This window comes from Malania oleifera, chromosome 11 (assembly GCF_029873635.1).
Source record: "Malania oleifera isolate guangnan ecotype guangnan chromosome 11, ASM2987363v1, whole genome shotgun sequence".
NCBI lineage: Eukaryota > Viridiplantae > Streptophyta > Magnoliopsida > Santalales > Ximeniaceae > Malania > Malania oleifera.
The window spans coordinates 52,180,676-52,196,122 of NC_080427.1; the positions used below are offsets into that span (position 1 = coordinate 52,180,676).

General features: G+C 35.5%; 1 protein-coding gene across 4 annotated transcripts in view; it reads right to left on the minus strand.

Annotated features, from left to right (window-relative positions):
• Nucleotides 1–4,336: 4,336 nt before the first annotated feature.
• LOC131167956 (uncharacterized) overlaps nt 4,337–15,447 on the minus strand; it is a 32,858-nt gene continuing 21,747 nt past the window's right edge. For all 4 annotated transcript variants that reach the window (XM_058127053.1, XM_058127052.1, XM_058127056.1 and 1 more), the window contains one exon: nt 4,337–4,836. In XM_058127053.1, the coding sequence (XP_057983036.1) occupies nt 4,657–4,836 (180 nt within the window). In that variant the 3' untranslated portion in view covers nt 4,337–4,656. The remainder of the gene's footprint in view (nt 4,837–15,447) is intronic.

Here is a 15,447-nt window from a genome sequence, read left to right on the forward strand (position 1 = left end):
AATATCTCCAAAAATATTTTCAAGATAACATATAGGAGACGTTGAACATAGCTTACAAAAGTATTTTTAACAATAAGCACAAAAGGAGCTCTTGAGTTTTGCAATGAAAATGCCAAAAGACTCAGAAGCTTATGAGGAAATTTTTCCAAAAATATTTATCAATATGAAATAATATGGGAAAATTCTCAAAGCAAACTCTCATAAAATATTTTCAAATGAATATGATATGTGAGAGTATAAGCTAAAAAATGTATGAGTAAGCACACAACAATCAACAACACAACTCTCTTCAACTTGCAATTGATTTGCAAATGAGGAGTATAAAACTAATGCTCTCTTCTTTTAAAATAATTTTAGCAAGAAATAATGGAAGAGAGTAACAAAGTATGCTTAAATTTGAAAGAATAAGCAACATGGCAACAATAAATTTTCCGAAAGAATTTTGCTAATCAAATTGCTAATCTTCTGCTAATTTGGACAAATGAAGGGATATAAATAAGTTTCCCAAAAAAATAACCGTTAGGGACACGGCCGATATTTTTGGAAAAGTTTAATTACGAATTAACCCTGATTAATCGCGGTAAAAATACGCGAACCCGAGAGGTTTGGTCTACCGCAGCAAGGGTTGGCCGGCAGAGCCAAGGCGATTTTCCAAACCTTCGTTGGTTTGGTCGCCTGGCCTAATGTTTAGTCTGCCAATCTTTGAAGAATGATCGGCCAAGGTGATTTTGAACTAAAGAATCGGTCGGCTGGGGGCAATAGACAAGGTCAATTTTAAAGGTCGGTCAACTATGAAAGCTTAGTTCAAAAATAGGTTGGTTGGCCGAGTCAAATCAAACATTTGACTTCTAGCCAGGTCGGTCGACTGAGGCGTTTATAACGCCAAGAGATCGGTCGACCGAACACCTTGCAAAGTCAAGGTATGCCCTTAATTTGACCTTATAAGTTTGTCCCTATTGTATAAGTATAAATTTTAGCTTAAGGGATTTTTCATGAAGTGCTTAGGGACCTAAGATCAGACTATGGCCTTTAAGCATTAAATCCTATCATGCATGCAGTGCATTATTACAGACCATTTAATATTACAGACCCAAAAATTTAATTGAAATTACAACTGAGAAACTTGGTCTTTATTCCTTTTGTTCTTCAAGTGTCATCCTGTAATATGAACATTTAGTTTCTTATGACATCTAGTATATCCTAACCATCTGTGCGTGCTACGAATAATTCTGTTCAAAGCTTAGAGTACAGGTAAGATACAAAATGATTTGTCATTATCAAAACGGGATATGACTCATAGAATCAACAGAGAACTTAAAAGAAACTTTGTTATTAGTAATTTGGTAAATGTCCGGTAAATGATCTACCTTCCCAATTTCTGCATGCTCAAGTAATAAACTAGTTTCATGTTGTTATCTAACAAAATAAAAAACAACCTAGATAATATTAGTAGAAGTATAACTAAAAACAATTTACTCAATTGCATGCTTAGCCATTACAGTTGAGTCTCCATACAACTAATTCTTCAATAGGCCACTCAAGTCCCTAATCGCGCTCAATCAATAGCTATTGTGCTTTCTTACAACCTTTATATTTACCTTTATATTTACTCAAACATACTCTTCCAATTATTGAGGGACAAATTCTTGCATTAACAAAGGCTCCATCTCTAAAAAAATTACGCCCTTTTAGAGAGCCTCTATGCATGTTAGTTTTACTTCTAGCTACTAATTTGAGTTGTTCCCCTTCTTTTGTATATGTAAAATTGGTACAATCTTGTCCAATCAAAAAAATAGGAGGTAAATAGCAGGTAAAAAGTGTGATCAAACATTCATCAATGCAAAAATATTTTGATATGCATCAGCTCTTGAAGAATTAGGGTGCGCTACTATATTAGAGTGGACTAGACTGAATAGAATTAGGTTCAATTTATAACAGGGCAAAAGACATTCACCTTCCCCGAAATTTGCTAAAAATACAAGGACCTCTCCTAAGGTTTTTAAAATCTCACAAACCTCCCCTTAAGTTTCAATTTGTGGATGCTCATATCCTCGGCCTCATGTCAGCTTTCTATTAATATTCAAGCAGAAGTCAACAAAATTTTTTTTTTTTTCCATTTATGTTCTCAACTAGGAGTTGCTAGTTTCCTACACATGATGTAGCTGAAATTTTTTTCCCTTATTTACAAAATGTCTTTAAAAGTATTTTGTAAAAATATTTTTTTTCAATCATGCCCTTAATTAGGAGCTATGAGTTTTTTACACGTGATGTTACTAATTTTTTTTATTTTTCCTCTTATTTACACAATGCCTTTAAAAATAATTTTTTTCAATTAAGCCCTCAATTAGGAGCCTTAATGCATTTATTAACATAATGCCTTTAAAAATAATTTTTTTCGATCCTTAATTATATGCTACTAGCATGGTACAATTTGTTTTTTAAAATATTTTTTCCCTTAATTACATGATGTAGTATGGTTTCAATTGCCTTTGAAATATATTTTCCGTTCTTTACCCCTATTAAGCCCATTTCACGTTGCTTACCTTCAAAACAAAAGAGACATCTCCATCAAATGGAAATTAGCCTTCAATCATACATCCACATCTAATTGAAACAAAAATAATAAATTTTTGGCAACTAGTCTATACTCTTTTACAATATGCTCTCGTTATTGCACGCTTAGTATTAGTCTAGAACTCATCTTGTTAGCAAAAAAAAAAAAAAAAAAGCAAGTATGAATTGACTCATGGCAAAGTCTAAAAATGTGAGGAATGTAAAAAATACACTATAACTAAAACAAACTAATTAATAATAATCATTACCTGTTTTAGACATTTGTAAAACAAATAAGTTTACTAGTAATCAAAGTCACATAAATATTGTAGCAATGAAAGTCAAAAATTTATTATTTTTGTTTCAATTACATATTGATGTAACATTGAAAGTTGATTTCCATTCTCTTTTTCTTTGAAGGTAGGCAAAGTGAAATAGACTTAATAAGGGTAAAGAAAGGGAAAAAAATATTCAAAGGCAAATGAATCATGTTGTAATATGTAATTAAGGGCAAAAAGGCAAAAAAAAATATCTTCAAAGGCAAATTATACCCTGCTGGTAACATATAATTTAGGGCAAAATAGGAAAAAAAAAATATTTTTTAAAACACTATAAATAAGGACAAAAAGGGAAAAAAAATTCAGCCACATCACGTGTTGGAATCTAACAAGTCTTGATTGATGGCATAATTGAAAATAAAATATTTTTAAAGGTATTATGTAAATAAGGTTGATAACGAAAAAAAAAAAACAAATGAGCCATATCACATCTAAAAAGCTAGCAACCCCTAATTGAGGGCATGATTGAAAAAATATATTTTTTTTTTTAACTTCCATTTGAATACAAACAAAAAATATACATGAGAGGTATGAGTGTTCATAGATTCAAACTTGAGGAGAGATCTGTGGGATTTTAAAAATCTCTTATCTTTTTAGTGAACCTCATGAGAAATAAGTATATTTTGCCCTTTATAATAATAATCATCACGTCTTTCCATTTAGTTTGCTATTTTCAAGAAACAAGATATGGGCATGAATGAGTTTTTCATACCTAACTTTATATCTATGAAAGTTTAGTCTTTTCTTAGTGAGAAAAGATCAGGCCAGCCCTAGCCTAAGAATAGGAGAATTTCCTTCATTAAATTGCTCTTTGATTGATCAGGGAGTTCTCTTAAAAGAGAAAAACATCCTTAAGCTCTTTTTGAGTGTGCACTTATGTCTTAGTTTTAGTTACTTCCAATCATGTGATTTTGTTCATGCTATTCCTTAAGCCCTTCTTGCTTAATAAATGAACCGAGCTTAAATATGCTAAACATAAATATCATCTCATTCGACCTCGGTCACAGCCCCACCCAACTACTCTTATATATTACCGTAGCAAAACAGGATTTTTTCTTCAGGATAATAGCAAAAATAAGTAGAATGGGAAGATGCACATAGAATTAACCCTGCACACTCTTGTGGGACATAGAACCAAACCATGTGATGCAAATTCTGCAGTGTCCATGAGCTATAACTTCCTCGTTTTAGTGGTACACTGGTGCTTCGGTATTAGGGCTGGGCAAGGACAATGCATCAATGCCCCCAGAAGAGTTGGAAGTTCTACTTTTCCCACAAAGGCATGTGTATGGGTTCCTGCTGCATCGCTTCAACTTCCGGGTTGAGGTAGTATAAGAAAGGGTAAAGTTGAATGTAGGATTTTTCCTGCAATCTGGTGCAATCATAAAGAGTAAAATAAAAATAAAAATAAAAATAAGATTAGCAACTTAGTTAAAAGTGATGGAGAGAGGGAAGTTCCGAAGAGCCTTGATTATATAATGGTATTACTATGTTCTTTTAGTACATTAAAACAACAATACACCAGCAGCCAAGTAAGCAAAATAATAATAATAATAATAATAATAACAACAGAATGAAAATACAATTTATCCACTACACCATCTAGTAGTACCGAGCCCTATTCTGGATCAATAGTTTTCCTGATATACAGATTAATAATTTTCAACTACAGTAAGAAAAAAATTTATTAACATGAGCTAGGCATCAAGGCCAAGCTTCATTCGCTTCTTAATCTTGGGAGACCTGTCTTATCCAAAACTGCAGGTCACGATTGTTCTAGCAAGTTTTCTAGATATAAGTTTAGTATGTATCTCCCTGTGGACAGAACATCAAGCCTCTTCTCGCTTGGCTCGTACTTTCCCTTCCGAAGCTGGTAACGATGAGTTACAGCTGAAATGGTATAAGCTTGGCCTTCTATTGTCACAGTCTCCCCACACTGCAGGTTCTGTTGTAGAGAAAAAGTACAATAAGTAGAAGACATAAATGCAACATATATAACCCCAATTCCAATATCATGTTTAGCTGTTTCCAATTATACCAATTATGTTGGCCCTACTAATCAAAATGAGTGAAATTAATGTCAACAACATGACAGACAAGGTCATTAAAGTTTTGTAGCAACGTTCATTGAATTTTGTGAATGAATCTACAGCTATTTTTGGTTTTCTGAAATCATGAATGTAATTTTACCCAAAAAGGATAAATCATGAAGTGACACCTGGCAGTTAATTCATTACAAACAAAAAAGATTGAGCAAGATAGGTCACTGGTTTGACATTCGAAACAATATGGGATCATGCATCTCCCACCATTAACCTATCTCAGTGACTGCATTAGATCACACTTTTCTCAAATTCTCTAAAAGGTACATTCTTTCCACAAACAATCAAAAATGGGAAATTTCTCTATCCTTGACCTAAATATATGGTGGGAGCCTTGAGCATTTGAGACCTATTTTGCCCCTTTGTCCAAAACATTGTGCTGCTTTAATTTGAACGTGGCTCTTTTAGGTTGTCTCCAGACATAAAACCCCAGGAAGCATTGAAGGAAACAAGAAAAGTCATCCTACATTTCCTTGCTTAATTGCTTTCCTCTTTCCAAAATTTTCATGTTTGTATAATTGAAGGCATGCAATGGTGGTGGAACTGGACAGCAACAGATTTTTAGCGAGGAGTTAGACTTGCTTCATAGTAATCATACGTGCGTGTGCGTGGATTGTGGAAACAACAATTCACTAGTGTGTAGCACTGGGAAATGGACTACCATAGCATGAGAGAATTACACTTGCCTATGGTTGTTTGTTTTGGACTCTACCAATCACAATTCTTTCTTGAATGCTTTATTTTTTTCACTCATTATAAACTAAATACATTTATTTCTTCATTTTCTTAAGCAATAATAGAGACTTACTGGCATACACACTCTGCTATATACTAAAACAAATTATAAAGATCTTTTTACAAAATTGATCTCACCTATCAAGGAAAATTTCAAATACAGACAAACCTGATTATACTATAAGCGCAGCAAAATACCTTTTAACACTAAGGTCACGTTTGGCTCACAAAATGTCTATTCCCAATAATACAACAACCAAATCAAGCCTTAAATCCCACTAGGGGGTCAGTTATATGAATTTGTTCCGCTAATTTATGTGACCATAGACAATTTCTTTTGACAAATTCAAGGCTATTAAATCCTTATTATCTCATTCCAAGTTATTTTAGGTTTTCCCCTACCCTTTCTACTGCCGCCCACAGTAACTAACTCACTCTTCCTCACAAGCACACTATGTGCCCTACGTTGCAAATTGCAAGTGTCCAAACCATTTGAGTCGTCTCTCTCTTATCTTATCTTTTATAGGAGCTATACCTAACTTACCGCGAATATGTTCATTCCTTAATTTATCTTTTAGTATTATACAACTCATCCATCTAAACATTCTCATCTCGACAACTTATACTTTTTGGATATTCTGGTTCTACGTTACCCAACATTCTGATCCATATAGTATAATTGGTCTTATAGCCATCCTATAAGACTTTCCTTTTAATTTTAAGTGTATTCTACAATCACAAAGAACACTTGAAGCGTTTTTCCATTTTACCCAATCTGCTTTAACTCTATGAATTACATCATCTTCAATTTCTCCTTCAGCTTACATAATAGATCCAAGGTATCGAAATCTATAAATGTTATTTATTTCTTCATCATCAAGTTTAACTTTGTCTCCAATATTCCTCCTACCATTATTAAAATTACATTTCATATATTTTGTCTTATTTCTACTTATTCTAAAACCTCTAGATTCCAAAACTTCTCTCCATAGTTCTAACTTAGCCTCCACTCCACTCCTAGTTTCATCAATCAATACAATATCATTTGCAAACAGCATACACCATGGAACCTCATCTTGAATGCTCTTAGTCAGTTGGTCCATCACTAAAGCAAAAGGATAAAGGCTCAAAGTAGATCCTTGATGTACACCTATGGTGGTTGGAAATTCTCTAGTTTCTCCATCTATAGTCCTTACACTAGTCATTACTCCATCATACATATCCTTAATGACATCTAGTATACTTACTATATATACTTTTTTTTTTACTAAAACCCATCATAAAACTTCCCTAGGTACCCTATCATACGCTTTCTCTAAGAAAAAATATCATATGCAAGTCCCTCTTCTTTTTCCTAAACTTTTCCATTAATCCTCTTAAAAGATATATAACTTCTGCGGTAGGTCTCCCAGGCATAAAACCAAATTAATTTTCTGAGACCTTCGTTTCCAACCTTAATCTTTGTTCAACTACCCTTTCCCACAATTTCATTGTATGACTAATAAGTTTAATTCTACGATAGTTATTATAATTTTGAATATCTCTTTTATTTTTCTATATAGGTATTAAAGTGTTTTTCCTCCATTCGTCTAACATTTTCCTAGTTTTTATAATTGCATTAAATAAATTAATTAACCATATAGTTCCGTTACCACCAAAGCATTTCCAAACTTCAATTGGGATGTTAGTCGGTCCTATAGCTTTTCCATTTTTCATCTTTTTTAGTACAAACTTAACTTCGTTAACTCTAAATTTGCAAATAAATCTCAAGTATTTTTTGTCTTTTCCTCATTTGTCAATTCTAAGTTTTAAGCCTTCTATTTGGTTTTCATTAAACAACTTACTAAAGTAACTTTGCTATCTATCTTTTATGTCTTCGTCATTGACCAAGACAATATCATCCTCACTTTTTATACATATTACATTTCCTAAGTCCTTACTCTTCCTTTCTCTAACTTCAGCAAGTTTAAATATATCTCTTCTCCATCTTTTGTATTTAATCTATCATACGAACTATTAAATGATCTGTGTTTAGCTTCACTAATGACCTTTTTTGCATTTTTCCTCGCCTTTTTATACTTTTCAAAGTTATCCATGTTTCTACATTTTTGTCACATTTCATACCAAATTCTTTTTGTTTTTACGGCTTTTTGAACATTTTTATCCCACCGCCAACTTTCTTTACTATTTAAGAATCTTCTCCTTGATTCACCTCTTCTTCTTTTTTTTTTCCATAAAAGAGAGCAGCACCTCCTTTCTTTATTATAAAACCCCTCACTTATGGCGGAGGAAAACCGTGGTTCTAGCAAAGCAAGCTACAAACAGATAAAAACGAAACGTAACGAAAACGAAACGAAGACAAAACAACACACTAGACTCTTAAATTAGGAAGACCAATTTTGTCAAGTCGTATCATGTCTCTAACTAGACGAGGTAAAGAAGCAAACTCTAGATATCTCATAGTGGTGCCTTCTGATTACGCGTCAAAAGATGCGTAGTTAGGCGTTTAAATTCATGTATTAAAGACTATAATTTTAATTAAATGCCTATTATATCCCATATTTTAACATTGAACTCCATTTTTAATATTTGGGTCGTTATTCAATAATTTATGGATTTTTGATATTTTATATTTGCAGGACAATTTTTGGAAATTAAAATTGAAATTAAAAATGCACATGAAGGAAGCACGTGTACGTGAGCTGTGAGCGTTAAATATTAAAGGGACATCGTGTACAAGTCTACAAACCGTGAGCAAGAGGAACCATGCATGGAACTGTGAGAGTAAAGGACAAGAAGGCCGCATCCATGCATGTGAGGTAGTTGAGCCGTGCACGTGACTGTATGCAAGCATTTGTTTGAAGCCGTGTGCACCAAATGAAGACCTGCCATGCATACGTGGACGTGAGCATGAGGGGCGTGCATGCATGAAGAGATCGAGCCATGCACGTGAAGGGCTTGGCCGAATACACACATACAAAAAAGCTGGGAAGCGGCCAAATAAAAATGAAAACAAAAAGAGGTCGGGCTGGGAAACAACAAAAAGAAACAAGAAAACGGAAAAAAAAAAAATGGAAGAGAGGCCTTTGGGCCTGATGTGACCCGGCCATGCAAAGGCATGCACTGGGTGTGAGCGTGGGATTTGGAGGCCGAATTGAAGGGCCTGGGGGAGTAGCACGCTGGGAATAGGGCTTCCTCAAGGGGGTTTTTAAAAGTTTTTTTTTTGGTCTCTCTCTACCTCATCTCAGCTTTCCTCCTTTCCCTTTCTCTGTCTCTCTTCCTCTCCTCTATCAACCCCTCAACTCTCAACCCTCCTCTCTGTCTCTCCTTTCTCAGCTTTTTTTTCCTTTCTCTGTCTCTCCCCTTCTAGTCTCTGTCACGCCCTCTCTTCTCTCTTCCTGTCTCCCTCAACTCTCTCCTCTCCCTCAGCCCTCTAGGAACCCAAGAGCTCTGCTCTGTGCTGCTGTTGCTCCCTGTTCCGAGTGCTGCTGCTGCTCCTGCTGTCTCCTTTCTGCCGTGCTGCTGTGCTGTGCATGAAGGAGCAACCCGTGCTGCCGCTGCTGTGCTGTGCTGCTACGGCCAGCTTCTCTCCTTCTTCTCTCTCTCTCTCTCTCTTTCTTCTCTCTCTTCTCTCATCTCTCTTCTCTTTCTTTAAATTATTTCAAAAGTTTTAATTTTTTTTTAATATTATTAATTCCATATTTTTTATTTATTTATTGCATTAAAATAGTTGATGCTCTTAAGTTTGTTGGGGATTGCTAATTTAATTTGTCTTTTTCTTCTTTAAATATTGTTTTAGGATTTCAATAATTGCTTTGGGTATTTTATTAATAAAGTTTGTGTTTTTTTTCTTTATTATTCAGTAATCTTGTTTTAGACTTTAATTTTTCTTGGCCTTAATATAAAATCTAGTATTTTTATTTAGTTGGAGTTTATTCATATTATCAAGTTTAGTCTTTTATTATTTTTATTTAAGTGAATGTTTGAAGGGTTTATCTTCTTTCATCTTTTTGGTCTTGAGTCAGGTGTTTAATCGGTATTTTTTTATGTATGAATAATTTTTAGTTAGGGTTTAAATTTCATTGCAAAATCTCAAAAATTCTAAGCACCCGAATCTGAACTGTGTTCAATAAAAATTTCTTTTTGTAATTTCTTTTGGAATTACGCAAAATTTGGAACTTAACTACATTCCTTGAGAAGACGCCCTTGGGCTAATTATTACACGACTGAATTCCTATACTTGGAATAGCTTCCAAACTGCTCATTTTTCGAGTGAGTCACTTTCCTCTCCCTGACATGCCAACTAGCTAACCAGATCCTGGTATCCTCCAAGAACGGCACAGCAATAGCTACTCGGTGACATCTAACTAAATCTTTCAACCTCCTCCTCGATCTTCCTAAACCTCTTACATTCCACACTGGCATTGTGTCAATCATAGATTAATTTTTGAGGGGCGGATAAGAACCCGCCGAGAATGACGCACACCTTGTCTTAGCTGGTCCTTCAACGTTGCCAAAGAAACCTGTAAATCCAAATCAAAATCATAATGTTTGTTCTTACTCAACGGTTGTATAGGTCTATCAACATCATAGTCTGATTCATAAGTAGGCAAAGATGTCCCATCTAACTTTGGGGGTTGAACACACTCTAATTTTAAAACTTCAGACGTTCCCCCCTGCACCACCTTGCCCCACCAAGTTCTCATCCACTCCCATCATCTCCTCCTCCACACATGCACAAATCAAGGCTTGATCCTCCTCCAAATCCATGTAAATCTCCTCATTCACCAAAGTAGTTGCCTCCACCTGTGTCTCACTAGCCCTTTTATCTTGAGCATCGGGAACAAAATTCTCGTGCCTTGATCCCGCTTCCTCAGTATTGCCATCCTTTGGTTGTGTATCATTCTCTACGTTAACGGTACTGTCCTTCTTCACTTCACCTTCCTCCCGCACTTCAATAATCACCGACAACTTTTCCACACCCCCGACTCTTCTGGTTCCTTCACATGAGACTCCACAGCCTTCGCCTCTGCATTAATGGGCGTCGGGAGGCCTGTGTGTCCTTCTACTTCCTTTTTCTCCTTTTCTCTCCACATTTTCTTTGGCACACAAGTAATTTCTTTATCCCTCCTGCCCTTATTTTCTCCATCTCTGCAAACTACCTCTATGTGTCCTTGACGGCAGCATTTGGAACAATAGAAGCCATACTTCTCATACCTTACCTCTTGCCAAATCACTTTATTATTTGAAACAACAATGGGGAATCCCTATACCGGTTTCTCTTGAAGGTCAATTTCTACACATATCCGTGCACCGGACGTTCTAGTCTTGTTCAAAGTCGAATTATCAACTCCTAAAAATCGACCAAATATGGATGCTAGGATTTGAAGACAATCCGGGCGATACATATGGATCAGTAGGCCAAGTAGGAATATCCATTGGGGATCCAAAGGAGACTCCCTTTCCAGATCAAAATCTTTCGTCCAATGAAACAACCGAAACGAACACCCATCTATTACTCTTCCTTCACGGGCCCATGCATGCACAAAGTCCCTCTTAGATCTCAATTGTACAAGAACATGGTGACTATCCATGAAACTAACCATTGGAGTTTCCAATAGCCCCCAGGTTTTAAGCACTATAATTTTGATGACATCTATTGAGGGCCTAGAGCGTGAAAATTTCAGGACCAAAGCAAACCGGAATTCCTCAGCCGCCTTTGTCATCTCCATCTTTGTAAAAATGAATCCCTTCTCCTCATTAATATCCACAAGATAACGCATTGGCATTCTGAACGTAGGCACCACCGTGTTTGTTACCATCTAAGAATACGTCTTTTTGCAAGTGTATCTCAAGGTTCAAAGGTCCTCACCAGCAAGGGAGTCACCGGTGGAGCAGTCGCCACCATGGGCAACCCAGGAAAGTAGCAACAACACGTTAAAAAAGCTTACAACAAGTTAAATTAGAAACAACATGTTACCCTTTGACGATGGCTATGGTAGCGGTGAGGGCTGACGGCATCTCTTCTGACGATGGTGACGGGAGTCGACGGCGGAAGACGACCTTCGAGAGAGAGGAGGCTGGGATGATGTGGTCTCGAGTGCAAGGGTGAGATGTCCAGCAAACAATGGGATGATGCTGCTGCAGGTGCCTGAGATGCAGGTTGTGAAGCAAGCCGATGCGAACGTACTCACTGTCAACTTGAAAGCCCTAACCCAAAATGAAAATATCCCCGTGTTCAGACTTTTTCTCAAGGGATGAACGGCGACGGTGTATTCTCCTTCTACACACGGCAACAGTGACGGCATGGCGAACAAAGACGAGCCTTCGAGTCAGAGAGTCGATGTGAATTGTATGGAGAGCCGATGGAGACCCCCCGTGCAACGGCGATGTAGCCCTAGCTTCCTTAAAACAGTTTTGTTATCTTTTTAATAGAGCTAGCTAATCTACTCCAAAGAGTATTTGTATCTATCCTATCCTCTATAGTCCAATCCCCATCTTTGATTATTTTATCTTTAAATTTTCTTATATTTTCCCCCTTTAGGTTCCACCACTTAGTTCTCTTAAACTGGTTTACTTTATTATTTTTCTTCCATTTTTTAATACATATATCTAAAAATAAAACTCTATGTTGTGTGGTTAGACTTTCACCTAGAATAACTTTACAATCCTTGCATGATGGAAGATTATAATACAAGGGTTTGATAGATTCCGAAAGATGTATTTTCATGATAGAGATTAAAGCAAATGACAATGCAAAAATTGATGAATTTTTCCCAATGGAATAGACAAGGAATGATGATTCCAAAATTTCACCATGGGAATGCCTATTTCTATCATGTTCCATGTTTGAAAGAATAACACAAACTTTTGTATAAGTGACTTTTTTCTAAATTATTATATCCCTGGACAACTTTTATTGTATTCCCAACTTATTCCATTCTATTCCAAGGAATGGACTTTTTGTGAACCAACGGTAACATAAAGATATAAAATTGGAATGGAAGCTTACATTGAAGGAGAAATTGCTATTCAAATTGACAAAATTGACAAGCAGTAACCATTATGGGCACATTGAACAAGGGAGATGGAAGGGTGAATTGTGCACTCTAATCAAAGGTCGAGTTATGTTTCATACAACAATGCCCCAACAAATACGTGGTTGTGGAAGTTTTCCATGAAAAGTGTTTATATATATCACAAAAGAATATATATGAGATAGAGAGAAATTACTGCATGCAAGGACAAGAAGTCCACCACGGAAGAACACTTACCAAAGGGAAAAAGCAAAAAGAAAACAAAAGAGAACACAAGAACCCAAAATAAAGCTAAACAAAATGATCCAAGAAGCCCCCTTTTCAAACCCATTCCATCATAATTTATCGAACTCTTCAAATTCGCTAATTCCCTTTGACCCTTCATCTTTCGACTTTTGCCACCATCCATAGTGTTTGAAACAAAGTTTACCAAAAAGATTAAACGCCAATATTTTCAGAATTTCTCATGGAGGAAATGAGTGGAAAGGAATCATGCACAGAATAATGATTTTTTTTTTTTTTTAATGCATACAGGTTTCTTCACAAAGAATGGCGCACTAGAATAAGCTTTTGGCAAGATCTATGACCTAGAGATGTGGCGCTAATTACTAAGCTCCAACACTTTGATGGTGAGGATAGAGAGTTGGCCCTTAATTAGGTCATTAGTCATGACCATGGGCAGAGGAACTATTGACTTAGATACCTCTTCTAATAGACTTTGGTAAAGTTTGTGAGAGCAGAGGATAGGCAGAGATGGAGTTCACTGAAAATAGGGAGGTTCAAAGGTAAGTACTTAAGTCCTACTCCAAGACATGATGCTAGAAATCTTGTCTCTCATGTGGAATATTTGGAAAGGCCAAAGCTTCAGAAAAAGTAATTTCCTGTGTGGACACCGGTTGGGAGGCCATTTGTACAGGGGACAACTTATGGAAAAAGAGGCATAATCCATGCTACCTAGGGTTGCTTGTGTAAGGAGTCTGGTGTTTAACATCAAATTTTTTAATTAAAAATGAAAATAGAAGTACAAGTGATGTAGAATCAAGGAGGGGATGGAAGGATGAATATGAAGAAACTATAGCGTTAAGGTCCTTCGCATCCCATGTGGTATTTTTGGAGGCTGTGAAAAAAGCAAGGTCGATTGACTAGAATGTTATTGTTAGATTACCACTTTACTTACAAGCTTAAGCTGTTGGGTTGGGGGCCAACAATTTATATCAAGCTTTAACACTCTCCCGCACATGCAGGCCGACAGCACATGGAGAGATAAAGACACGAAAATATCACCCATTATACGGAATACAATGATTTTTTTAAATACCACGCAATAAACATGGGCAACAAGACTAGAACCATGGTCTTAAATTTCCATGAAACTGTCGAAATTTCCGATTTCCGTCACCTTCGAAATCGAAATGGCAGTCGATTTCCGTCTTGCATAATTTCCGTCGAAATCTCAACGAATCATCCGAAATTTATCGAAACCTCGAAATTTTAGCAAAATTTGTCGAAATTTATCAAAACCTCGATAGTGAAGTGAAATTTCTCTTTTAATTTATTTTCTTTATTTTATTAAAACAAAAGGTTCTCACAAGTGCTTTTAAAATTATATGAAAAAATAAACTTATAGTAATATTTTATTTAACCATTCATGTCTAAATTATCAATATTTGTATAATAAATAATATTTAAATGATTTATGAATTTCTTTTGCATTAAATGAATATGTTTAATATACATTATCTTACAAACATGTTTGATATACATACTATTTTACAACTTTTCCACCTCATACAAAACATAGATGTATTTAATTTGTAATATATTAGTCTTAAAACTTATATTTTTATGTTTGTTAACCATTTCTAAAGTTTCACAAAAAATTCCATGCTTTACTGCTAGTTTCCGTTATTTTTTCAAATCAAAATCGAAATCAACATCGAAATCGAAATTTCCATACTTTTGCAATTTCGAAATTTGAGTCGAAATCGAAATTTAAGACCTTGACTAGAACCCAGGACCTCCTAGTAACCAACTTTGATACCATGTTAGATTACCACTTTATCTAAAAGCTTAAACTATTAGGTTATGGACCAACAAAGTATATCAAGATTTAACGTTTATGAGCTTTGAGGCCTGCGATTCAAATTCATCATGTTTGGCATTTTTATGATTTTAGGCAATCTTGTAGTTATTTTTTTTTCATAATTTTTCTTAGGGCAAAAGACACTTACCTCCCTTGAGGTTTGGCAAAAAAACAAGGACTTCCCCTGAGGTTTCAAAAATCTCAAGGATCTCCACTGAGATTTGTTAAAAAGACTCAAACCTTCCCTTGTATTTTGCAAAAAGACAAATATTTTGGGGGAGGTTTGTGTCTTTTTGACAAATCTCAGGGGAAACCTCTGATATTTTTTAAACCTCAAGGGAGTTCAATGGAATTTTTAAAACCTCAAGGGAGGTCCTTGCCCAACCTTAGGGAAGGTAAGTGTTTTTTGCCCTTTTTCTTATTTTCGCAGAACTTTTATAGTGGGATTTTACAAGGTAATAATCAAGTAGATTATCTAGGGTCATATGATTTAAAGATTTTACAGTTATGTGCTGTTTTAATTTTTAGGGATTTGACAATATTTCCTAGAGATTGTTTCCTTATTTAATATCATGAGAAAGCCTATACAAAGGCTTGAT